At 37.7% G+C, this 18,985-nt stretch overlaps 1 protein-coding gene across 1 annotated transcript in view; it reads right to left on the bottom strand.

Annotated features, from left to right (window-relative positions):
- Positions 1 to 18,953, bottom strand: part of WDHD1 (WD repeat and HMG-box DNA binding protein 1) — a 68,105-nt gene extending 49,152 nt beyond the window's left edge. Inside the window, exons 1-6 of the mRNA XM_039240459.1 lie at positions 18,861 to 18,953; positions 18,550 to 18,642; positions 8,732 to 8,843; positions 1,740 to 1,891; positions 497 to 608; positions 278 to 328 (exon numbers count right to left, since the gene is read on the bottom strand). Coding sequence (XP_039096390.1) covers positions 278 to 328; positions 497 to 608; positions 1,740 to 1,891; positions 8,732 to 8,843; positions 18,550 to 18,626 — 504 coding nt within the window. The 5' untranslated portion in view covers positions 18,627 to 18,642; positions 18,861 to 18,953. The remainder of the gene's footprint in view (positions 1 to 277; positions 329 to 496; positions 609 to 1,739; positions 1,892 to 8,731; positions 8,844 to 18,549; positions 18,643 to 18,860) is intronic.
- Positions 18,954 to 18,985: the final 32 nt, after the last annotated feature.

The following is an 18,985-nucleotide window of genomic DNA, read 5'->3' as shown; positions in this document are numbered from 1 at the left end:
AATATATATTGAACTGAATTTTCCCCACTGATTCATAAAACCTAAAAATGAAATATAAATCTAATATTTCCCTTGTGATTGGGTACAAAAGCATTTAGTCTTCAACACACTTTTGCAGTAGATGATCACAGGATTTGACCACAGAAGCAGTATTCAGTGCTACTCAAAAGAAAAAAACTAAGAAGAAAAAGAATTATTAATTTGGCCCAATGATATGTAACACCTCATTTATGACAGAAATGAGCAAAAAGTTTTAAATTCAAGTTGATAAGTTTACCTGATCTGAAATTTGCCACACTTTGACAGATCCATCACAACTAGCAGATGCCTGTAGAAATAAAAAAATAAATTTCTCTATAGTTACAACGATAATACCATATGGAAAACTGGTTCAACTGATAAAGAGACTTTTAATCAACTGTGTGAAACATTCTAACTCTCTTACAACTTTAAACATATTGAAGAAAAACAAAAAAAGAGGGGAAAAAATGATTACCAGAAAGATGTCCTTAGGATCAAAGGAAAGACTTAAAATAGGGGCATCATGTCCTCGAAATGTTTTCTGTTGGCTGCAATCCATCACATCCACAACTTTGACTAGAAAATCACTGTGAACAGTTAAGAGTATATACAATTGACATTAATATAAATGCTAATACAAAGCCTCTCCTAAAATCTGACCCAAATATTTCAAAATCACCATAATTTTTTTATAGCAATTTGCCAAAATTTGGCATCCAAATTTAAGGACTTAGCTTTTAATTTTGCTCTGTAAAAATAATAAAAACACAAACTCAAGCTTTCCCATTAAAATACAAATACTTTCTGAGGCTCCTGGGTGGCTTAGTCAGTTAAGTGTCCAACTTCCATTGAGGTCAAGATCTCACAGTTTGTTGAGTCTGACCCCTCATCAGGCTCTCTGCTGTCAGCTCGGAGCCCACTTTGGATCTTCTGCCTTCCCCTCTCTCTGCCCCTCTCGTGCTCACACTCTCTCCTTCCCTTTCAAAATTAAATAAAAACATTAAAAAATAATAAAATATTTTTTTAATTTTTAAAAATACAAATACTTCCTAAGTGAATCTTAAGTTTCTATTATTTACCAATTAATTCAAATCATTACCATTTGTTAAGTCTCAATCATATTTAAGTTTTAAAAATTTATCCATTTATTTTGAGAGAAAGAGCAAGAGTGGGGGAAGGGCAGAGAGAGACAGACAGACAGACAGACAGAATCTCAAACAGGCTCTACACTGCCAACATAGAGCATCATGCAGGCCTCGAACCCACAAACCCTGAGATCATGACCTGAACCAAAACCAACAGTTGGACGCTTAACCAACTGAGTCACCCAGGCACACCTCAACAGTATTTAAAAGTACTACACCTTTTACTCCACCTCAGCAATTTAATAGCTTGGTTTTTTTCCTGTGCCAAACAAGCATCAAGAGAAACAACAAAAAACCTACAGTACAGTCCATGTTCTACCCAAAATAATTTTTAAAATTTTATATCAAACTATCATGTTTCCCTAATCTGTTTCAGCATTTACTGAACAGATTGTCTGCAAAGCAATGTATCTCAATTCACAAAGCGTAGGTTGTCCTCAAAAACCTTTACTAAACACGTGAATATAAAAATTAACAACAAAAGGACAAAGTCCTGAAAATGTTACCCTGAAACCAACAATAAGGCCATTCTGTTCTAATATTACTTCCTTTTCTAATATCAAAGAGCCTTACCTAGATCCAGCAGCAATTTTTGCACCATCTCCATTAAAGACCACATGGTTTGCATTGGTGGTGAAGCGAGTCAATATACCATCTGGAACTCCTTCAGGAAATGTGTGTACTTGAATAGTATTGTTAGATACTGCAGTGACCAATTTCCCATTCTAAAAGAAAAATAAAAGAAATATTACCAAAAAAAAATCCAAATCAACTGAGAGTCTCTCCACACTTAACAATCCTATAAAAAAAACAAAAAAAATTATAAATGTAGTTAACGTCAAGAGAAAAATCATCAATGTACAACCTTCCTGAGTATCTGTTAGCAAGAAAAATTTATTTACTACCTTTACAGAATTTAGTTCCCCCTTCACTAGCCAAACTTTTAGCCTCTGGATTTTCTTTACTTCTTTTTTTAAAGGTGGTTCTTGGTGTTTTTTTTTTTTTTTAAATGTTTGTTTAGTTTTGAGAAAGAGAGTGAGAGAGAGAGAGAGACAGAACATGAGCAGAAGAGGGGTAGAGAGCGGGAGACACAGAATCCAAAGCAGGCTCCAGGCTCTAAGCTGTCAGCATAGAGTTCGTTGCAGGGCTCGAACTCATGAATTGCAAGATCATGACCAGAGCTGAATTCAGACGCTTAACAGGCTGAGCCACCCAGGTGCTCCAGAAAGGTGGTTTTTGTTAATGTTTATTTTGAGAGAGAGAGAACACAAGTGGAAAGGTGCAGAGACAGAAGGACAGAGTATCCCAAGCAGGCTCCACGCTGCCAACACAGAGCTCAACACGGGGCTCAATCCCCATGAGCAAGATCATGATCTAAGTGGAAATCAAGAGTTGGATGCTCAACCAAGTCACCCAGGTGCCCCTTAAAACACTAAATAGGAAGATGGGGCGCCTGGGTGGCTTAGTCGGTTAAGCGTCCGACTTTTGCTTAGGTCATAATCTCGCGGTTTGTGGGTTCGAGCCCCGCGTCGGGCTCTGTGCTGACTGCCAGCTCAGAGCCTGGAGCCTGTTTCAGTCTGTGACTCCCTCTCTCTCTGACCCTCCCCTGCTCACGCTGTCTCTCTCTCTCCTAGAAATAAATAAAACATTAAAAAAAAAAATTAAAAAAAAACAAACACTAAATAGGAAGATGGTGGAGTAGGAGATCCTAGAAAGATTACATTTAGAATGAGGAGCAATGAATAATGTATAGAATTGTTGAATTACTATCGTACACCTGAAACTAATATAACACTGTAAGTTAATTATACTGGAATTAAAAATATAAAATTTTGGGGGCGCCTGGGTGGCTTAGTCGGTTAAGCATCTGACTTTTGCTTAGGTCATGATCTCGCGGTTCGTGGTTCAAGCCCCGTGTCGGGCTCTGTGCTGACTGCCAGCTCAGAGCCTGGAGCCTGTTTCAGAGCCTGTATCTCCCTCTCTCTCTGTCCCTCCCCTGCTCACGCTGTCTCTCTCTCCTAGAAATAAATAAAAATATTAAAAATATATATATATATAAAATTTTTCTTAAATAATAAAATTAAATTAGGGGTGGCTGGGTGGCTCACTTGGTTAAACATCTGACTTTTGATTTTGGCTCAGGTCATGATCTCACGGTGGTGAGAATGAGCCCCACGTTGGAGTCCACACTGGGCATAGAACCTGCTTAAGATTCTCTCTTCGGGGGAACCTGGGTGGCTTAGTCAGTTGAATGTCACTCTTGATTTCGGCTCAGATCATGATCTCATGGTTAGTGAGTTCAAGCCCCAAGTTGGGCTCTGTGCAGATAGTGCAGAGCCTGCTTGGAATTCTCTCTTGGTGCTCCTCCCCAGCTCATGCTCTCTCTCAAAAGAAAAAAAAAAAGATTCTCTCCTCTTCTCCCTCTGTCCTACCCCTGCTCCTCATATTAAACAAATAATAAAATTAAATTAAAAAATTAAGAACACTAAATAAACAGAAAATTTTAGGATATCAAAATCATCAGCAAAGACCACTGCTTTGCAGGTTTTAGCTAAGAATCCTAAAAAGTCAAGTATCTGCCCTGAAAACTTAATTTTATTATCTAAATCATAGTCTACCAGTGCCATACATGCTGTGATAAATCATATGGTTAATTTATTAATTTAGATTAAATGCTGACTGACAAAAAACCAAATTACTCAAGTTTGTTCATGAATACCTATAGCAATAGATCTCGGCCATATTTGCACATGTAAGACCCTCTATCTACAGTACCTGCTCCCATTCCAGTGGAAAAAGAACTTAGTAATACAGTGACATGTAACTATACAGAAAAATCTGGGAAGATGTATACATCTGTTCAGTACAGATAATTCAGGTTTGAACTACAATATACACTTCTCTTCAAAAACTGGAAAACTGGTTAAAAAGTACTGTTTACGCCTACATTGTAACTATTGCATGTAATTAAACAATCCACAAAACACTAAATCTGTAACGTTGAAGCTAACAATTTAACGTGAAAACAAGAGAATCAAAGAAAAACTATAACCGACTCAAGACAACACTGATGATGCTACATATTCTTTGGCAAAACTGCAGAAACACCCACTATCTGTGTACATGTACAGGATTTATGCAACCTGGCTGTGCTTTACTTGACAGATCTCTCAGTAAAATCCATTAAGCATCCTCAGCTCTAGTAAACAATTTTGGTAATTTTTCAATAACACATTAGCCAGCCCTCTATTTATATGAAAATATTAAAGTTTGTATCTATACTTCCTCACCCAGGAGACCTGAATAAAGGACTTGTTTTGAAGCCAATTTTCAACCAATCTTCTAAGAAATCAAATCACTATCAGTACTTTGTCAACTAGTAAAATTAAAAAACAAAACAAAACAAAAAACAACACCCAAAAGATCAGGACTCTGGTCAGATCACTCTTCTCCCTGGTGGCCTGACAGGAATGAATCCCAGCACGGGCTGACCTCTCAGCTCCAGGCCACTGTTTCCTTACCAACTGTGTCATTTGACCTTCCTCAGAGCTTTGACTTTCCCATGAATAAAACGGAGGTAATTCCACATACTTTTCCATCTTTGTTAAAAGGCCTTGACAATGTAAACTACCATGCAGGTGTTAACTATTACTAACCAATTGATTAATCTCAGTTGCACTATTTTGGAGTGATATTTTCTCCACTTTGTTATCCAACAAAACATCTAACTGTACTTTCCTGTACCACTGACTCCAAAACCAGAAAGTATGTTTATAAGCAATTATGTTTTAAATGAAGGCTGTAAAACTGTCAACTTTACATGGTTATCTGGGAATGTCATTTCAATGAAGTACCATCAACTTTATTTCTAAAGCCAAAGAAAACATTTTAGCACAGATTATCAGCTTTCTAGTGGACTGAATAATGGACCCCGAATGACATGTCTAAATCCTAAGCGTAGGTACCTGTGAATGTGATCTTATTTGGAAATAGCGTCTTTGCTGATATAGTAAATTAAGGATCTAAATCCAATGACTGGTGTCCTTAGAAGAAAATGGAGAGGAGATTTGAGACACAAAGACACAGAGAAAAAGGCAATGTGAACATGGGAGGCATAGATTGATGTTTCTTCCAACCAAGGAACACTGAAGATTACTGGCAACCACCAGAAGCTAGGAGAAAGGCATGGAACAGACTCTCCCTCAGAGCCTCCAAAGGAGTTAACCCTGCCAACAACTTGGTTTCAGGCTTCTTGCCTTCTGAACTGTGAGACAATTATTTTCTGTTGTTTTAAGCCACCAAGGTTTTGACAGTTTGTTCCAGCTCCCCTAGAAAACTACTACAAAGCCACTTTTTTCCCCTTCTTTACAGTCTTCATATACAGATGCAGTACATACTTACTGTAGAAGAAAAAGAACAATATGAAAGTGTTCTAGGCAAAGAATGAGTTTCCCTACTCTTATGAAGTAATCTCCATGAACATTTTGAAGTTAAATCTTTCTAACTTTGTTATACACATATGCTAACTGCAAGTATATATATGTCTGTGTATCCTTTATTTTAACAAACATAAGAGGACACAATGTAGCTGCTGTGCAACTCTTTCTCATTTTTCAACTCACTGTAAACATCTTTGCTGATAAAGATATATAGCATGCCCTCTTTTTTTTTTTTGTACTTGCATAGTATTACATTATGGGGCTCTACCAATTTACAAAACAAATTCTCTTTTGAAGCACACTTCAATTGGTTCTAATTTTTGCTATTATAAAGAGTAGTTTTACTAATAAATCCTTGTCCACATAAATATCAAAGTGTGTATTTCCTCAGCGTAAATAGCCAGTACTGATTACATGCATTCTAAGTTTGATGTATGGTATCAATTTACTTTTTAAAAAGCTCCCCAGTTACAATTCCAGCAACTGTTGTGCAATACTGTAAAATAATAGAAAATGTTTATTAGGCTCTGTCTCCCATTCCTGGGAGAGTTCTAAAACCCCTGAAACTTCCTAAGTGATAAGACTACTAGGAGCAGCTTTTGTTCTAATATTTGGTCTTTGACCCTGGTTCCTGACACAAAGCTCTTATATCCCTTGGAATTATTTTTTCTTAAATAGTTTATTTTCAAGTTGGTTTCCATATAACACCCAGTGCTCATCCCCACAAGTGCCCTCCTCCATGCCCATCTCCCCCTTCCCCTCTCCCCCACCCCCATCAGCCCTCAGTTTCTTCTCAGCATTCAAGAGTCTGTCATGGTATGCCTCCTTGGAATTTTTTCAGTGACAGAAATGTCTTTTGTCCAAAGGAGGCAATTCTTGGTAGGCTTCTGGATAACTTTAGATGAGGGCTTGTCATTAGAAAAATCAAACCACAGGGCGCCTGGGTGGCTCAGTCAGTTGGGTATTTGACTTCAGCTCAGGTCATGATCTCACAGTTCTTGAGTTCAAGCCCCACATCAGGCTCTATGCTGACAGCACAGAGCCTGGAGCCTGGTTTGGATTCTGTGTGTCCCTCTCTGCCCCTCCCCCACTCGCATGCTCACATGTGCTCATTCTCTCTCTCAAAAATAAACATCTAAAAAAAAAAGAAAAAGAAAAATCAAACATTAGAGGCTTGGAACTTTTAGCCTTACCCACACCATCCAGGAAAGGGAGAAGGGCTAGAAATGGAATTAATAAACAATCATGTCAATGTAATGAAGCCTCCATAAAAATCCCAATAGTATGGGGTTCAAGGAATTTCTGGGTTGGTGAATACAACCATACAACCATGTACTAGGAGGATGTTTGCACCTCAACTCCATGGGGAAAAAATACCTTCCAGACCTCATACTATGTATGTCTTCATCTGGCTGTTTACCTGTATCCTTTTTCTATACTTCACCATATAATGAACTGGTAAAAGTGTTTCCCTGAATTCTGTGAGCCTTTGTAGCAAATGACTGAAACCAAGAAGGGGGTCATGGGAACCTGATCTGTAGCCAATTAGGACAGATGTGGATAAGCTGGAGACTCACTACTTGCAACTGGTATCTAAATTGGGGAGCAGTCTTGTAGGACTGAGCCCCTAACCTGTGAGGTCTGTGTTAACTCTTGGTTAGTGTCAGAATTGAACTGAACTGTAGAACACCTAGCTAGTATTAAAGAAATTTGCTTGGTGTGGGGAAAAAACCCACACATCTGGTAATGGAGGTGTTATGAACATGGTAGTAGTGTGAGAATAAAGCAAAAACACAAGTGAGCCTTTTTCATTTACAAATATTTCTACAAACCTTCACTATTATCAGAATTAGCAATATTTTTCATCCTTGCCAATCTAAAGGAAAAAAAAAATTTCAGTTGTTTAATTTGTACTTCTTTGCTTATTAGTGAGATTTTTGTATCTAATGTATGTTATTTGTATTTTTCCCTCTCGGAATATATTTTCTCTTATATACGACCATTTTAAAAAGATATCTAATATCTAAAGACCATCTCATTCAGGTGTGCCTGGGTGGCCCAGTCAGTTAAGTGTCACATCTGGCTTCGGCTCAGGTCATGATCTCAGTTTGTGAGTTCGAGCCCCACACAGGGCTTTGTTCTGACAGCTCGGGGCCTGGAGCCTGCTTCAGATTTTATGTCTCCTTCTCTCTCTCTACCCTCCCCTGCTTGCTCTCTCTCTCTCTCTCTCAATAATAAACATTAAAAAATAATAATAAAATAAAGACTGTCTCATTCATTTACTTTAATGAGCCTGAGTTTAACAAAAACATGAATTTCTGCAAAAAGATTTTTTCTACCCAAAAACAATACACTCAAGTTAAAACTCATCACAATCTAAAAGTTTAGTGGTTTTTAGATACTTAGTTAGCCAAGTCCTTCTGAAAAACATGTTTCTATTCTCCAAATAACCTACATCTCATTCCCAGACTTACCTTACATAAAATATCAGAAACATGAAACATGTATCTCAAAAAGCTAAAACATTCCTCTTTTCTAGTGTAATTCTTCAAGTTGTCTAAATCAGTGAACTAAAAATCTGAAAATGCCATGGAGTTTTCTCAACAACAAAAAAACATATGATTTCTTTCATATATTTTATTTTTTCTTGCATGTATTTTAATTGGTTTACCATTAATACATTAATCACCTTTAATAAACCATTTAGATTTAATTTTTTTTTAATGTTTATTTTTGAGAGGGAGGGGCAGAGAGAGAGAAAGGCACAGAATCCTAAGCAGGCTCCAGGTCCTGACCTGCCAGCACAGAGCCCTATGTGGGGCTCAAACTCACAAACAGTGAGATCATGACCTATGCTGAAGTCAGATGATTAACAGACTGAGCCACCCAGTCACCTAAACCATTCAGATTTTAGATTTGGATTTTAAGCCCATTCAGATTTAGGTTTTACCTGTAAAAATTATGGCTGTTTTATGGCATTATTATACATATTTGAATATTACTATTTCATAGAAGAAACAAAAAGTACATCTACATTCAAAACTTCAACAAAAATATTCTTCACCCTTGCATAAAAATCACCCAAGAGTATCATTTCTCATTGGTTGCTGTAATTGTTTTTAATACCTTCAAAGCACATGAATATGCCTTTTCTCCAACGTTAATGGATTTAGGATCATCATCATCCAAGTCTTCCCAAATTCTCACATCACCATCACTTCCACAAGTCACAATACAACTGTGGAGGAAACACAGTCATTAAAAGGTCACCCAATTTCAGCCTTATTAATTTTTTTGGAATACTACTTTATCTTTTTTTTTCAATAAAATCAAGGTGTTAGTCGAAGTCAATGTTTTCTCATTTTATATATGTAAACTTCAATAATAAGGACTGCTAATCTCCTATTCTTATAAAATGAAAGGTGAATTTACTGTTCCCTATATCTCCTCCTTTGCTAAAATTCTTTTTCTGTAATAATGTAAGAAAGAGGTGTATGTAATCTAACAACATGAACTAGGCCTACCTTTTTGTCCCTGGCACAAAACAATCTCTGACAAATAGAAGCCTTGATAAATGTTTAAGTGAATAAGTGGATGGATACAAGAGCTCAATTATCCAAAGCTGATTATTCAAATGGCTATCTGTATCTCTCAAATCTTGTTTTAAGCCTCTTGTCTTCCTGTTGCTTTATTCATTTGGTGTGTGTCCTATCTCTATGTGTCCTGACTCATATAAAAGCAAACAAAATATAAAAATCACACGATAAATGGCAAAGAGAAGCCATATAAAGAACTATCGAAGTTCAGAAGAAAAAGATTAATTCCTGCCTGGAAAATCAGAGGGATTCATAAGAAAGGTGGTATCTACACTGGGAAGTCAAAGGGCAAGGAAGGCAAGTAGAATTAGATATGCTGAGATTGGTGAAAAGAGCAGTTCCAAACAGAGGAATCCATGTGAACCAAAATATGAAGTTACTGAAGAATGGGGGGTTTACTTAGCAGACAGTAAAGGAAACTGAGAAAGAAAATGTAGATTTGGGGTCATCCTATTCACAATGGTCTTAATGCCAGAGTAAGGAACTTGGACTCCCTTCTACAGGAAATAAATAGGAGGGTCATTAGTCTATTTGCCCAGGACATTCCTGATTTATGCATCCTGCTGGTTTGTAATCGGTCCTCTATTTTTCATTTTAAAACATATTAGTATCAGCACATCTGAATGACTCAGAAGAGCATGTGACTCTTGATCTCATGGCTGAGTGTTAGAGCCCCATGTTGCGTGTAGAGATTACTAAAGAAATATATAAACTTTAAAAAATAAATAAAATGTAGTATGCTAAAAAAAAAAGTTAGTATTATATGCATCAAAATTGGGGGATGGGTTTGACTGACCTCTTCTTTGCACTTCCAGCTTCTTCCATGGTCTTGTGTATTAATGTAACATGTACAATGAACAGAGTTCTCACTTTATCACATAGGTAAATCTGAAAGGCAACCAGTGACAACCCATCTCCCCATTCCAATCCTTTCTTGATGCAACATAATACTACCCTTCACAGACAACAGGTGATAACTGATTAAAACCAAAATGAAAACAGTCAGGAGGCCCTTGAGAGAATGATTTCTTTCAGTCTTCAGTGGTGATGGGATAAGTATTTCATACTGCTGCCCCTACTATTTGGAGCAACCAGCTAGCCAGTGAGGAAGATGTAGAAAGTTGCAGATGGTACCAATAGAATATTAGAGTAAAATACAGTGGAATTGATGAGAAATATATATGCAAGAAATAGCTAAGCAGGGGCACCTGGGTGGCTCAGCAGGTTGGGCGGCCGACTTTGACTAGATCATGATCTCACAATTTGTGGGTTCGAGGCCCACATTGGGCTCTGTGCTGACAGCTAGCTCAGAGCCTGGAGCCTGTTTCAGATTCTATAGCTCCTTCTCTCTCTGACCCTCCCCTGTTCACGCTGTCTCTCTCTCTCTCAGAAATAAATAAAAACATTAAAAAAAAAAAAGAAAGAAATAGCTAAGCAGACCCTGACGAGCTTTTAGAGTAGTCTGAACATTATTCTGACAGTGTTTTTGTCATTTACCATTGGAATAAAACTTAACATTCATTTTATTATTGATTATGCCTTTCAATAAAACATCTTTCAGTAGCAACAAACTAAAAAAAACTATCAAGTACATGTTTAACAAAATATTAAATACTAAATTTCTGCTTCTCAAGAAGTTGATAATGAAAACTTAACATGAACAAAATGTTAGTGGACATTTGCTATGGGGGCTATAGTGATAATACCAACCACAGGAAAGTCAGAAGACATAAAACTCCTGAAGAAACTTGAACATCTACTTTGTAAGTTAGTACTTATCTTGAGACTCCCTGAAACTATGTTTCTGCAGCTGCAGAAAGTAAGTTTGCATCTTGTCAGCCATGACTTTTCATAATTCAGTACTGTCCAATAGAAACTATTTGGCTCCTGAGCAATCAAAATGTGGTTTAAAATGTGGCTAGTATGACTGAGGGCTTGAATTTTATATTCAGTTAACTTTTAATTAATTTAAATCTAAATAGCCACATATGGCTAGTGGCTATTGTATTGAACAGTACATTAGAGCAGACAACAGTGATTCTAAATTAATTTTGTTCATATTTCATTTTAAGTTTTCTAGTACAAGTATGATGTAAAGTTATAGCTGTTAATATGCGGTCTCCATTAGTAAAAGAATTTTTCAAACAGTTAAATGATACTGGTTTTATTTCAATTTCATTAGAGCATTTAAATAGAAAATCAGATTAATTCCAATAATGGTTTAGTTTTCTCTCCAGTTCACAGAAACAAAGTAAAGCTTCTTAAAGTGTATTCTGTGGAAGTGAAATATCTAACATTATTGGGAATTCTAACTTCATTTGAAAAGTTTAATGCTAAAGATAAAATTCTTTCTTTTTTAGTAATACACATTTTGGTAGAGCACAGTACTGTAGTAAAAACAAAGCACTTACTAAATTAAGAAATCTATGAAACATAGATGTACCCAGAATTGAAACTATAATTCATAACCAAATGAACTGTGAAAATGTATCAATCAAAACAGAAGACACAGTTGTCAAATTCTGAGATAATTTAATTTATACCCTGAATGACTGAACATAATTTTTAAAACAAGTTGATGTTAGATATACAAAAATACTTCAGCACTGCATGAGATGGTTCCTCTCCTGCCCATCATCAATTAGATTTTTAAAATATAGGAGTCTTTGAAGAGTGACTTTATAAAACATAAGTGTCCTATAATGATAGTATTATTATTATTATTATCATCATCACTATAGGAAAGTTTCCTAAATCTTAGCTGTATTTTGTTCAAAATCAATTAATGATCTTTAAGCATTCAACTTAAGCCTCTGAAGCTTTTGGTGAAATGCAGTTATTGAAAACAAAGCTTATGCACAGGAAGATGCTAAAATTTATCCCTACAAAAGCAAATTAAGAATTGAACAACTTGGGGCGCCTGGGTGGCTTAGTCGGTTGAGCGTCCGACTTTCGCTTAGGTCATGATCTCGCGGTTTGTGGGTTCGAGCCCCGCGTCGGGCTCTGTGCTGACTGCCAGCTCAGAGCCTGGAGCCTGTTTCAGTCTGTGACTCCCTCTCTCTCTCTGACCCTCCCCTGCTCACGCTGTCTCTCTCTCTCTCTCCTAGAAATAAATAAAACATTAAAAAAAAAAAAAAAAAAAGAATTGAACAACTTGTACATTAAAAGCTGAAAGAGTGGATATCATTTTGAAATTCTCTAATTGTACTCTGAAATATCTTGACTTGTGAGAAGAATCTTCTGAGGGAACTGCTCTTATTAATTATATAAACTCATGTTCTCTGCTAAAAAAAATGAAATGGAATAGGCTTAAAATTTGTGAAATATTTAAAGAAACCAGAAAACTTAGTTGATGAATTAAAAAATGATCAAAAAATATGGGGCGCCTGGGTGGCTTAGTCGGTTAAGCGTCCGACTTTCACTTAGGTCATGATCTCGCGGTTCGTGGGTTCGAGCCCCGCGTCGGGCTCTGTGCTGACTGCCGGCTCAGAGCCTGGAGCCTGTTTCAATCTGTGACTCCCTCTCTCTCTGACCCTCCCCTGCTCACGCTGTCTCTCTCTCTCTTAGAAATAAAACATTAAAAAAAAATTTAAAAAAAAAATTTAAAAAAATGATCAAAAAATATACATATAATATAAAAAAATAAAAAGTAAAAAATACTGAGTAACTTACTATTGAAAAAGGGTACTCTGAATGAAGGTAAAAAGACAGAACCCATAAAAATACTGAAAGGTAAAAGATTTACTCGTTTCAATTAAAATAAATTTTTAAAAACTGAAGACTCTTGCATTTAGTAGAATTTGCTCAGAGCTTATGAGATATGTGAGAACCTAAAAAAAGTATTTTCTCATACTGAAAAATACTATGTCGTAGGGGTGCTTGAATGGCTCAGTTAAGCGTCTGACTCTTGATTTCAACTCAGGTCATGATCTCATGGTTTGTGGGTTCGAGCCTGGTGTCGGGCTCTGTGCTGACAGCTAGCTCAGAGACTGGAGCCTGTCTTCAGATTCTGTGACTCCTCTCTCTCTGACCCTCCCCTGCTCACGCTGTCTCTATCTCTCTCTCAAAAATAAATAAAACATTAAAAAAGAAGAAGAAAAAATTTTATCGTCTTAAAAAGAGTTAACTCATCTCACTTCAAGGTCTCACCATAAATGCAACTGTGAGAAAGACTGCAGCCAATTTTATAAGAAAATAAAAATAAGACTATATTGAAAAAGTATATTTTTCAGAAAAATATCAGCAATGCCATGTTATAGACAAGCTAAAAGAACTGGTTATAGTAAGTGAATATGTACCAAGAATATTCTACTTATGTAAATGTTTATATGTTTAATGTTTAGGAAATCAATATAAAATTCTTTAACGTTTTAATATCATAAATATGTCTTTAGAAAAAATATTTTAAAAGTTTTTTGTGTTGTTTTGTTTTGTTTATTTGAAAGAGAGAGTGAGTTCATAAACAAGGGAGAGGGACAGGAGAGAGAACCTTAAGCAGGCTCCATCCTTAGGAGAGCCTAACTCAGAGCTTAATCTCACAATCAGGAGATCCTGACCTGAGCCAGAATCAGGAGTCAGATGCTTAACCGACTGAGCTACCCAGGAGCCCGAAACAGTTTTGAACTGAAATGTTATAGCTCTATCAAAACAGAATAATTTGTTAATCAATAAATAATTTAAAAAATTATATAATTTCAATTATTTTGGAATCCTTCTCCCCATTCCCAAAGGTTTCCAGGTTTAGATGATAAGAAAACCACTGTAAGTTTCTGAGTATAAGGACTAATTATATCATGCCGTTATCCTCTTTGTGACATAACTACAAGAAGCCAATGATTACCAAGGCATTTCTATCTAGATTCTCCATCCTCACAGAACAACATTCATTTCCTAATCTGACCACCTCTTCCTAACCTTAGCTTCCACTGGGCCTCATGAAATTAATTCATGGTGCCAGTGGTGCCAGACTATCCTCAGCTTTTTTCCTGAACATTTCTTGGGAACACAGATTCCTCTTCAGCCCTCTTAAAAGGTGGTTGATTTCTCTTCTACAATCCTCTGGGGCCTGTCAGTGGGCCTTCCTTGCACTTCATTTCTACTTCCATTCTATTGTTATACCCTACTCTCTTTAAAAAAAAAAAAAAAAAAAAAAANTCTTAAAAGGTGGTTGATTTCTCTTCTACAATCCTCTGGGGCCTGTCAGTGGGCCTTCCTTGCACTTCATTTCTACTTCCATTCTATTGTTATACCATACTCATTAAAAAAAAAAAAAAAAAAAAAAAGGGCAAAAAACTGCTATCAGACTACCTACAAATTCCTAAAGAGAAATCTCCCATGTTCTCTAAGGAATCTTAGCATAAGGTTCATTGTCATTTCCAAACAACACTATGCCTTTTTAAAAAATGCTTATTTGTGGGGCACCTGGGTGGCTCAGTCAGGTAAGCGTCCGACTTTGGCTCAGGTGATGATCTCATGGTTCGTGGGTTTGAGCCCTGCGTCGGGCTATTCTGACGGCTAGCTCAGAGCCTGGAGCCTGTTTCGGATTCTGTATCTCCCTCTCTATCTCTGACCCTTTCCTGTTCACGCTACCCCCCCCCCCCACCCCGTCTTTCTCTCTCTCTCAGGAATAAACAAAACATTAAAAGAAAATTCCAAGCAGGTTCCACACTAGCAGCTCAGAGCCTGATGCATGGTTCTGTTTCATAAACTGTGAGATCATGACCTGAGCTAATAAAATCAAGAGCCGGACATTTAACTCACTGATCCACCTATGTGCTCTGAATAACACTATTCCTATGGTAATTCTTAGTATTTTCAATATCCACGTAAATGAAACCTTCTTATACTAGATCTTGTCCTTCGCTTCATCTCAGACTCCCACTGTCATAGCATAGATTTTGTCTTTACAAATATCGCAAATTCTTCAGAATTTCAATCATCCTAATCACTTATCTTTTCATCTTATACCCATAATATCCTAACTTCAACAATTTTTTATTTCTATTAGGATCTACAATCTATTGAAACTAACTTCTCACTATCTCTCACTCCCTTCAAGTTCTCACATCCCTCTGAATCTGGCTTAGATTCCACAGTCTGTTCTTAAAATCACTTCTTTGCATCATCCTCAAACCCCATTCCTTTGTCATACTTACCTGACAAAACTCCAACCCTGGTTAAATCCAACTCTATGCCCATTGATAAGTAGGATTTGCAGAGCTAAATGTGGCTAGCAAAAAACACATAACTGGGTTGTCTGGTCTCACACTAAATTCATGATCGCTAACCTAAAGTAGGCCTTTAGTGTTGCCCACTTTTCCAACTAACTACATTTCCCTAGGTCATTCAGCTTTCCCTTTCTTCTTATCATCTCTTATCTACTCATTCTTCAAACCTCCACAGCCTCCTCACTCTCAACTAAAGACTTTGCTTCCTATTTTACTCAGAAAACTGAAGCAGTCTGTAGAAACTGGCCTCATGTTCTCCCCATCCCTCCTAGGTGCTCCTTCTTTCCACTTGTGAATTTGACCATACTCCTATCTTTGGCCACTTTCTCTCCCTTGTGCACTCTACTGCAGCCCGTCTTACCTACTACTCAAGGCTATCACTCCAGCAATTCTCTCTCTTCCTACTATAACATCAGTGTATCCCTCCCTGTTGGATCATCTCCACTCATACATACACTGCATCTCCCACATTAAAACAAAAACCTTTCTGGGGCACCCAGGTGGCTCAGATGGTTAAGTTGCCTACTTCAGCTCAGGTCATGATCTCACTGTCTGTGGGTTCAAGCCCTGTGTCAGGCTCCGTGTTGACAGCTCAGAGCCTGGAGCCTGCTTTGGATTCTGTGTCTCCCTCTCTATCTGCCCTCCCCTGCTTGTGCTTGCCCTCTCTCTCTCTCTCTGTCTCAAAAATAATAAACATTAAAACAAAAACCTTTCCTGATCTCACATTCCTATTCAACTACCCTTACTCTTTAGAGTGCCATCCTTGCTAATTCTAATTCCTCCCTTTTCCAGTTTCATGAATACACTGCAACAAGGTTTTCATTCTCACCACTCCATAGAAAAGCTAGATCACCCAATGCCTCCACATTACCAAATCTAATGGTAAATTCTCAGTCCTCAACTTGACCCACCAGCAGCATTTGACACAGTTTATTATTTCCTGCTCCTTAAAATGCTTACTTCATTTGGCTTCTAGACATCATTCTTACCTCTTGTTTTCTACTTTTCTAGCCAGCCCTTCTTAAGTCTCCTTAGGTGGGCCTTCTTTCTTTAATTTGATCTCCAAATATTTTGGAGTGTCCCAGGGCTTAGCCTTTACTTTTTTCTCAACTACATTTACTCCCTCCCTAGGTGATTTCATCCAGGTTCATAGCATGAAATATTTATTAACTTCCACATCTAGATTTCCAGTCAAGACCTCAATCCTTAACTCGAGGAGGCATCAGCAAAAGATACCTCTAGATTTCTACCTCTAGAAATCTGTATCTTCTTCTCTTAGCTTTATTTCTTCTCTTAGCTTTAGACTCATTTATTTATCCAACTGTCTACACCTCTAGTTGAGTATCTCAAAGATATATTGCAAACATTCAAATGTAAACTCAAAATCTCCACTCTTGTTTTACCTCTGAAATCATCTCCTGTCCAAACATTTCAGATATCTGTGAATTATACCATCATTTCCCCAAATATAGCATCGGAGACTCAGATGTTATCCCAGACAGCTCCATCTCCTTCATCATTAATGTCTGATCTATCCTGTTGATTCTACCTCTTGAATATTTCCTGAATGCATCCTCTTTTTCCCCATACATGTCTTTTCTAATCCAAGCCTCCATCACACTCCATGAGACTAATGCAGGTACCTCCTCAAAGTCTTTCTGCATCCACTTCTACTTTTCCAGTTCATCCTCCACATAACTTCTCAAAAACAAGAGTCCGGGGGTGCCTGGGTGGCTCAGTCAGTTAAGTGTCTGACTACAATTCAGGTCATGATCTCACAGTTCGTGAGGTAGAGCTCCAGATCAGAGCCTAGAGCCTGCTTAGGATTCTGTGTCTCCCTCTCTCTGCCCCTCCCCTGCGGTGTTTTGTCTTTCTCTCTCTCAAAAATAAACACTTAAAAATAAAAAAGTCTGTTAGAAACTAATTTGACAATAAACTATTTGTAAAAAAATAAAAAAATAAAAATAAAAAAAATAAAAAAGTCTGATCACATCCTCTGCTTCAAATTTTTAATACCTTTCTATGGCTTTTAAAATGAAAACATGATTCCCTAATAAATCTTGGGTAGGATGGCCACTGCCTACCTTCATAGATTACATCTTTCATCAACCTCTGCATCACACTCTACATTTTGGCATCACTAGCTTTCTTTCAGTCCTCTGAGCATAGCATGGTCCCTAACCCCACTGGAATTTTGCAGGGTTTGCTCTGCCTGGAATGCTAGCACCACCACCCCACTGCCACTCCCCCCATCTCTTTATACTAACACCCCTTAACACATACTCAATCTTCAGATCTCATCTCAAGAAACCTTTCCCACCTCCTCAAACTGTATCAACATTCCTTCATATATGCTTATCATTACACCTATCATTTAATATTCCTTAGTATAATTCTAAAAGTACATTCAATTTTGTGATTATTCTGTGCACAATGTCACCCTAAAAAGACTCTAAAGTCAATGAAGGAAGAGACTGTTCTTTCTATTACAGTATCTCTAGCCTCCATCAGAATTGACACACAGATATTTTTTCAATAAATGAAAATTTCAATACAGGACTGACAGTGGAAGCCACAAAACTGGATAGTACTGCAGAGGAATGGGATTTAGAAAGATACAAAAGAGACTAGAATAATCTTGGGAAAATTATCACAATCAATTAAGCAAAGGAAGTATGTTGGGGGGGAAAAACTGTCAAAAAGTTAAAAACAATAAAAAAAGAAATAGTATCACAAAAGCCAAAGAAAGACACAACACAAAAGCGACAGAAAAGGCCACTAAATTGGACAAGGAGGTGGCTTAGCCATCTGACAAAATAATCACGTGGGACGCAGAGGGCAAGTGATAAATAGTGATAAAAGATAAATAGGAGAAAGCTCACATCTTGCCAACTCCTCTGGAAAGAAAATTTTACACTCGTTGACTTTTGAGATATACTAAAACTACAAGGACGGTCCGAATCTAACAATAAATCTAAGGAAAATATGTGTGCCATTTTAGACTTTAGCCTTTTTTCCATCGGGGTGCGTCATTTTAGGCTGACTGCTTATCTGACGCATAACAATAAGTTTTCTAATATTTACACCTGAAACATTCTTTTCGTTTCTCAAAGTACCTTACCTCCCCAAATCATCAAAACAGACATCTGTGTGTCCCTCGGTATGTCCAAATCTCATCGGCTTCTGGGTGGCAGGCATCGTTTCCTCCAACTACCTACAAATGTTTTATCAAAACTAGTATTAGTTTAAAGGGGAGGAAAAGACGGTGGCCGAAGGGGAAGCAGGGAAGTTAGTCTCCCGACGGCCCCTCTACCCCCCACCAGAGTGGCACAAACAAGAAAAAGCAGAGGGTCTGCGAGACAATTAGCCGGAAGGGGACACGCTTCCCTTCCGTGCTCCGTTAGGACACGGGCAGCGCAAGGGAGCACTCACCGAGACAACGGAGCTCCACGGCTGAGGAAAAGCATGCAACAAACGCCCGCGCAGGGCCGCTTCCCGCGCTCCGGCGTGCTCGCTACACTGCGCCTGCGCAGGGCCGTCCGCCCACCCACGCCCGG

This window comes from Hyaena hyaena, unplaced genomic scaffold, assembly GCF_003009895.1.
Source record: "Hyaena hyaena isolate Hyena2069 unplaced genomic scaffold, ASM300989v1 scaffold_175, whole genome shotgun sequence".
Classification (NCBI taxonomy): Eukaryota; Metazoa; Chordata; class Mammalia; order Carnivora; family Hyaenidae; genus Hyaena; species Hyaena hyaena.
The sequence above is the reverse complement of the archived record's forward strand: the minus strand, read 5'-3'. Positions and strand labels throughout refer to the sequence as shown.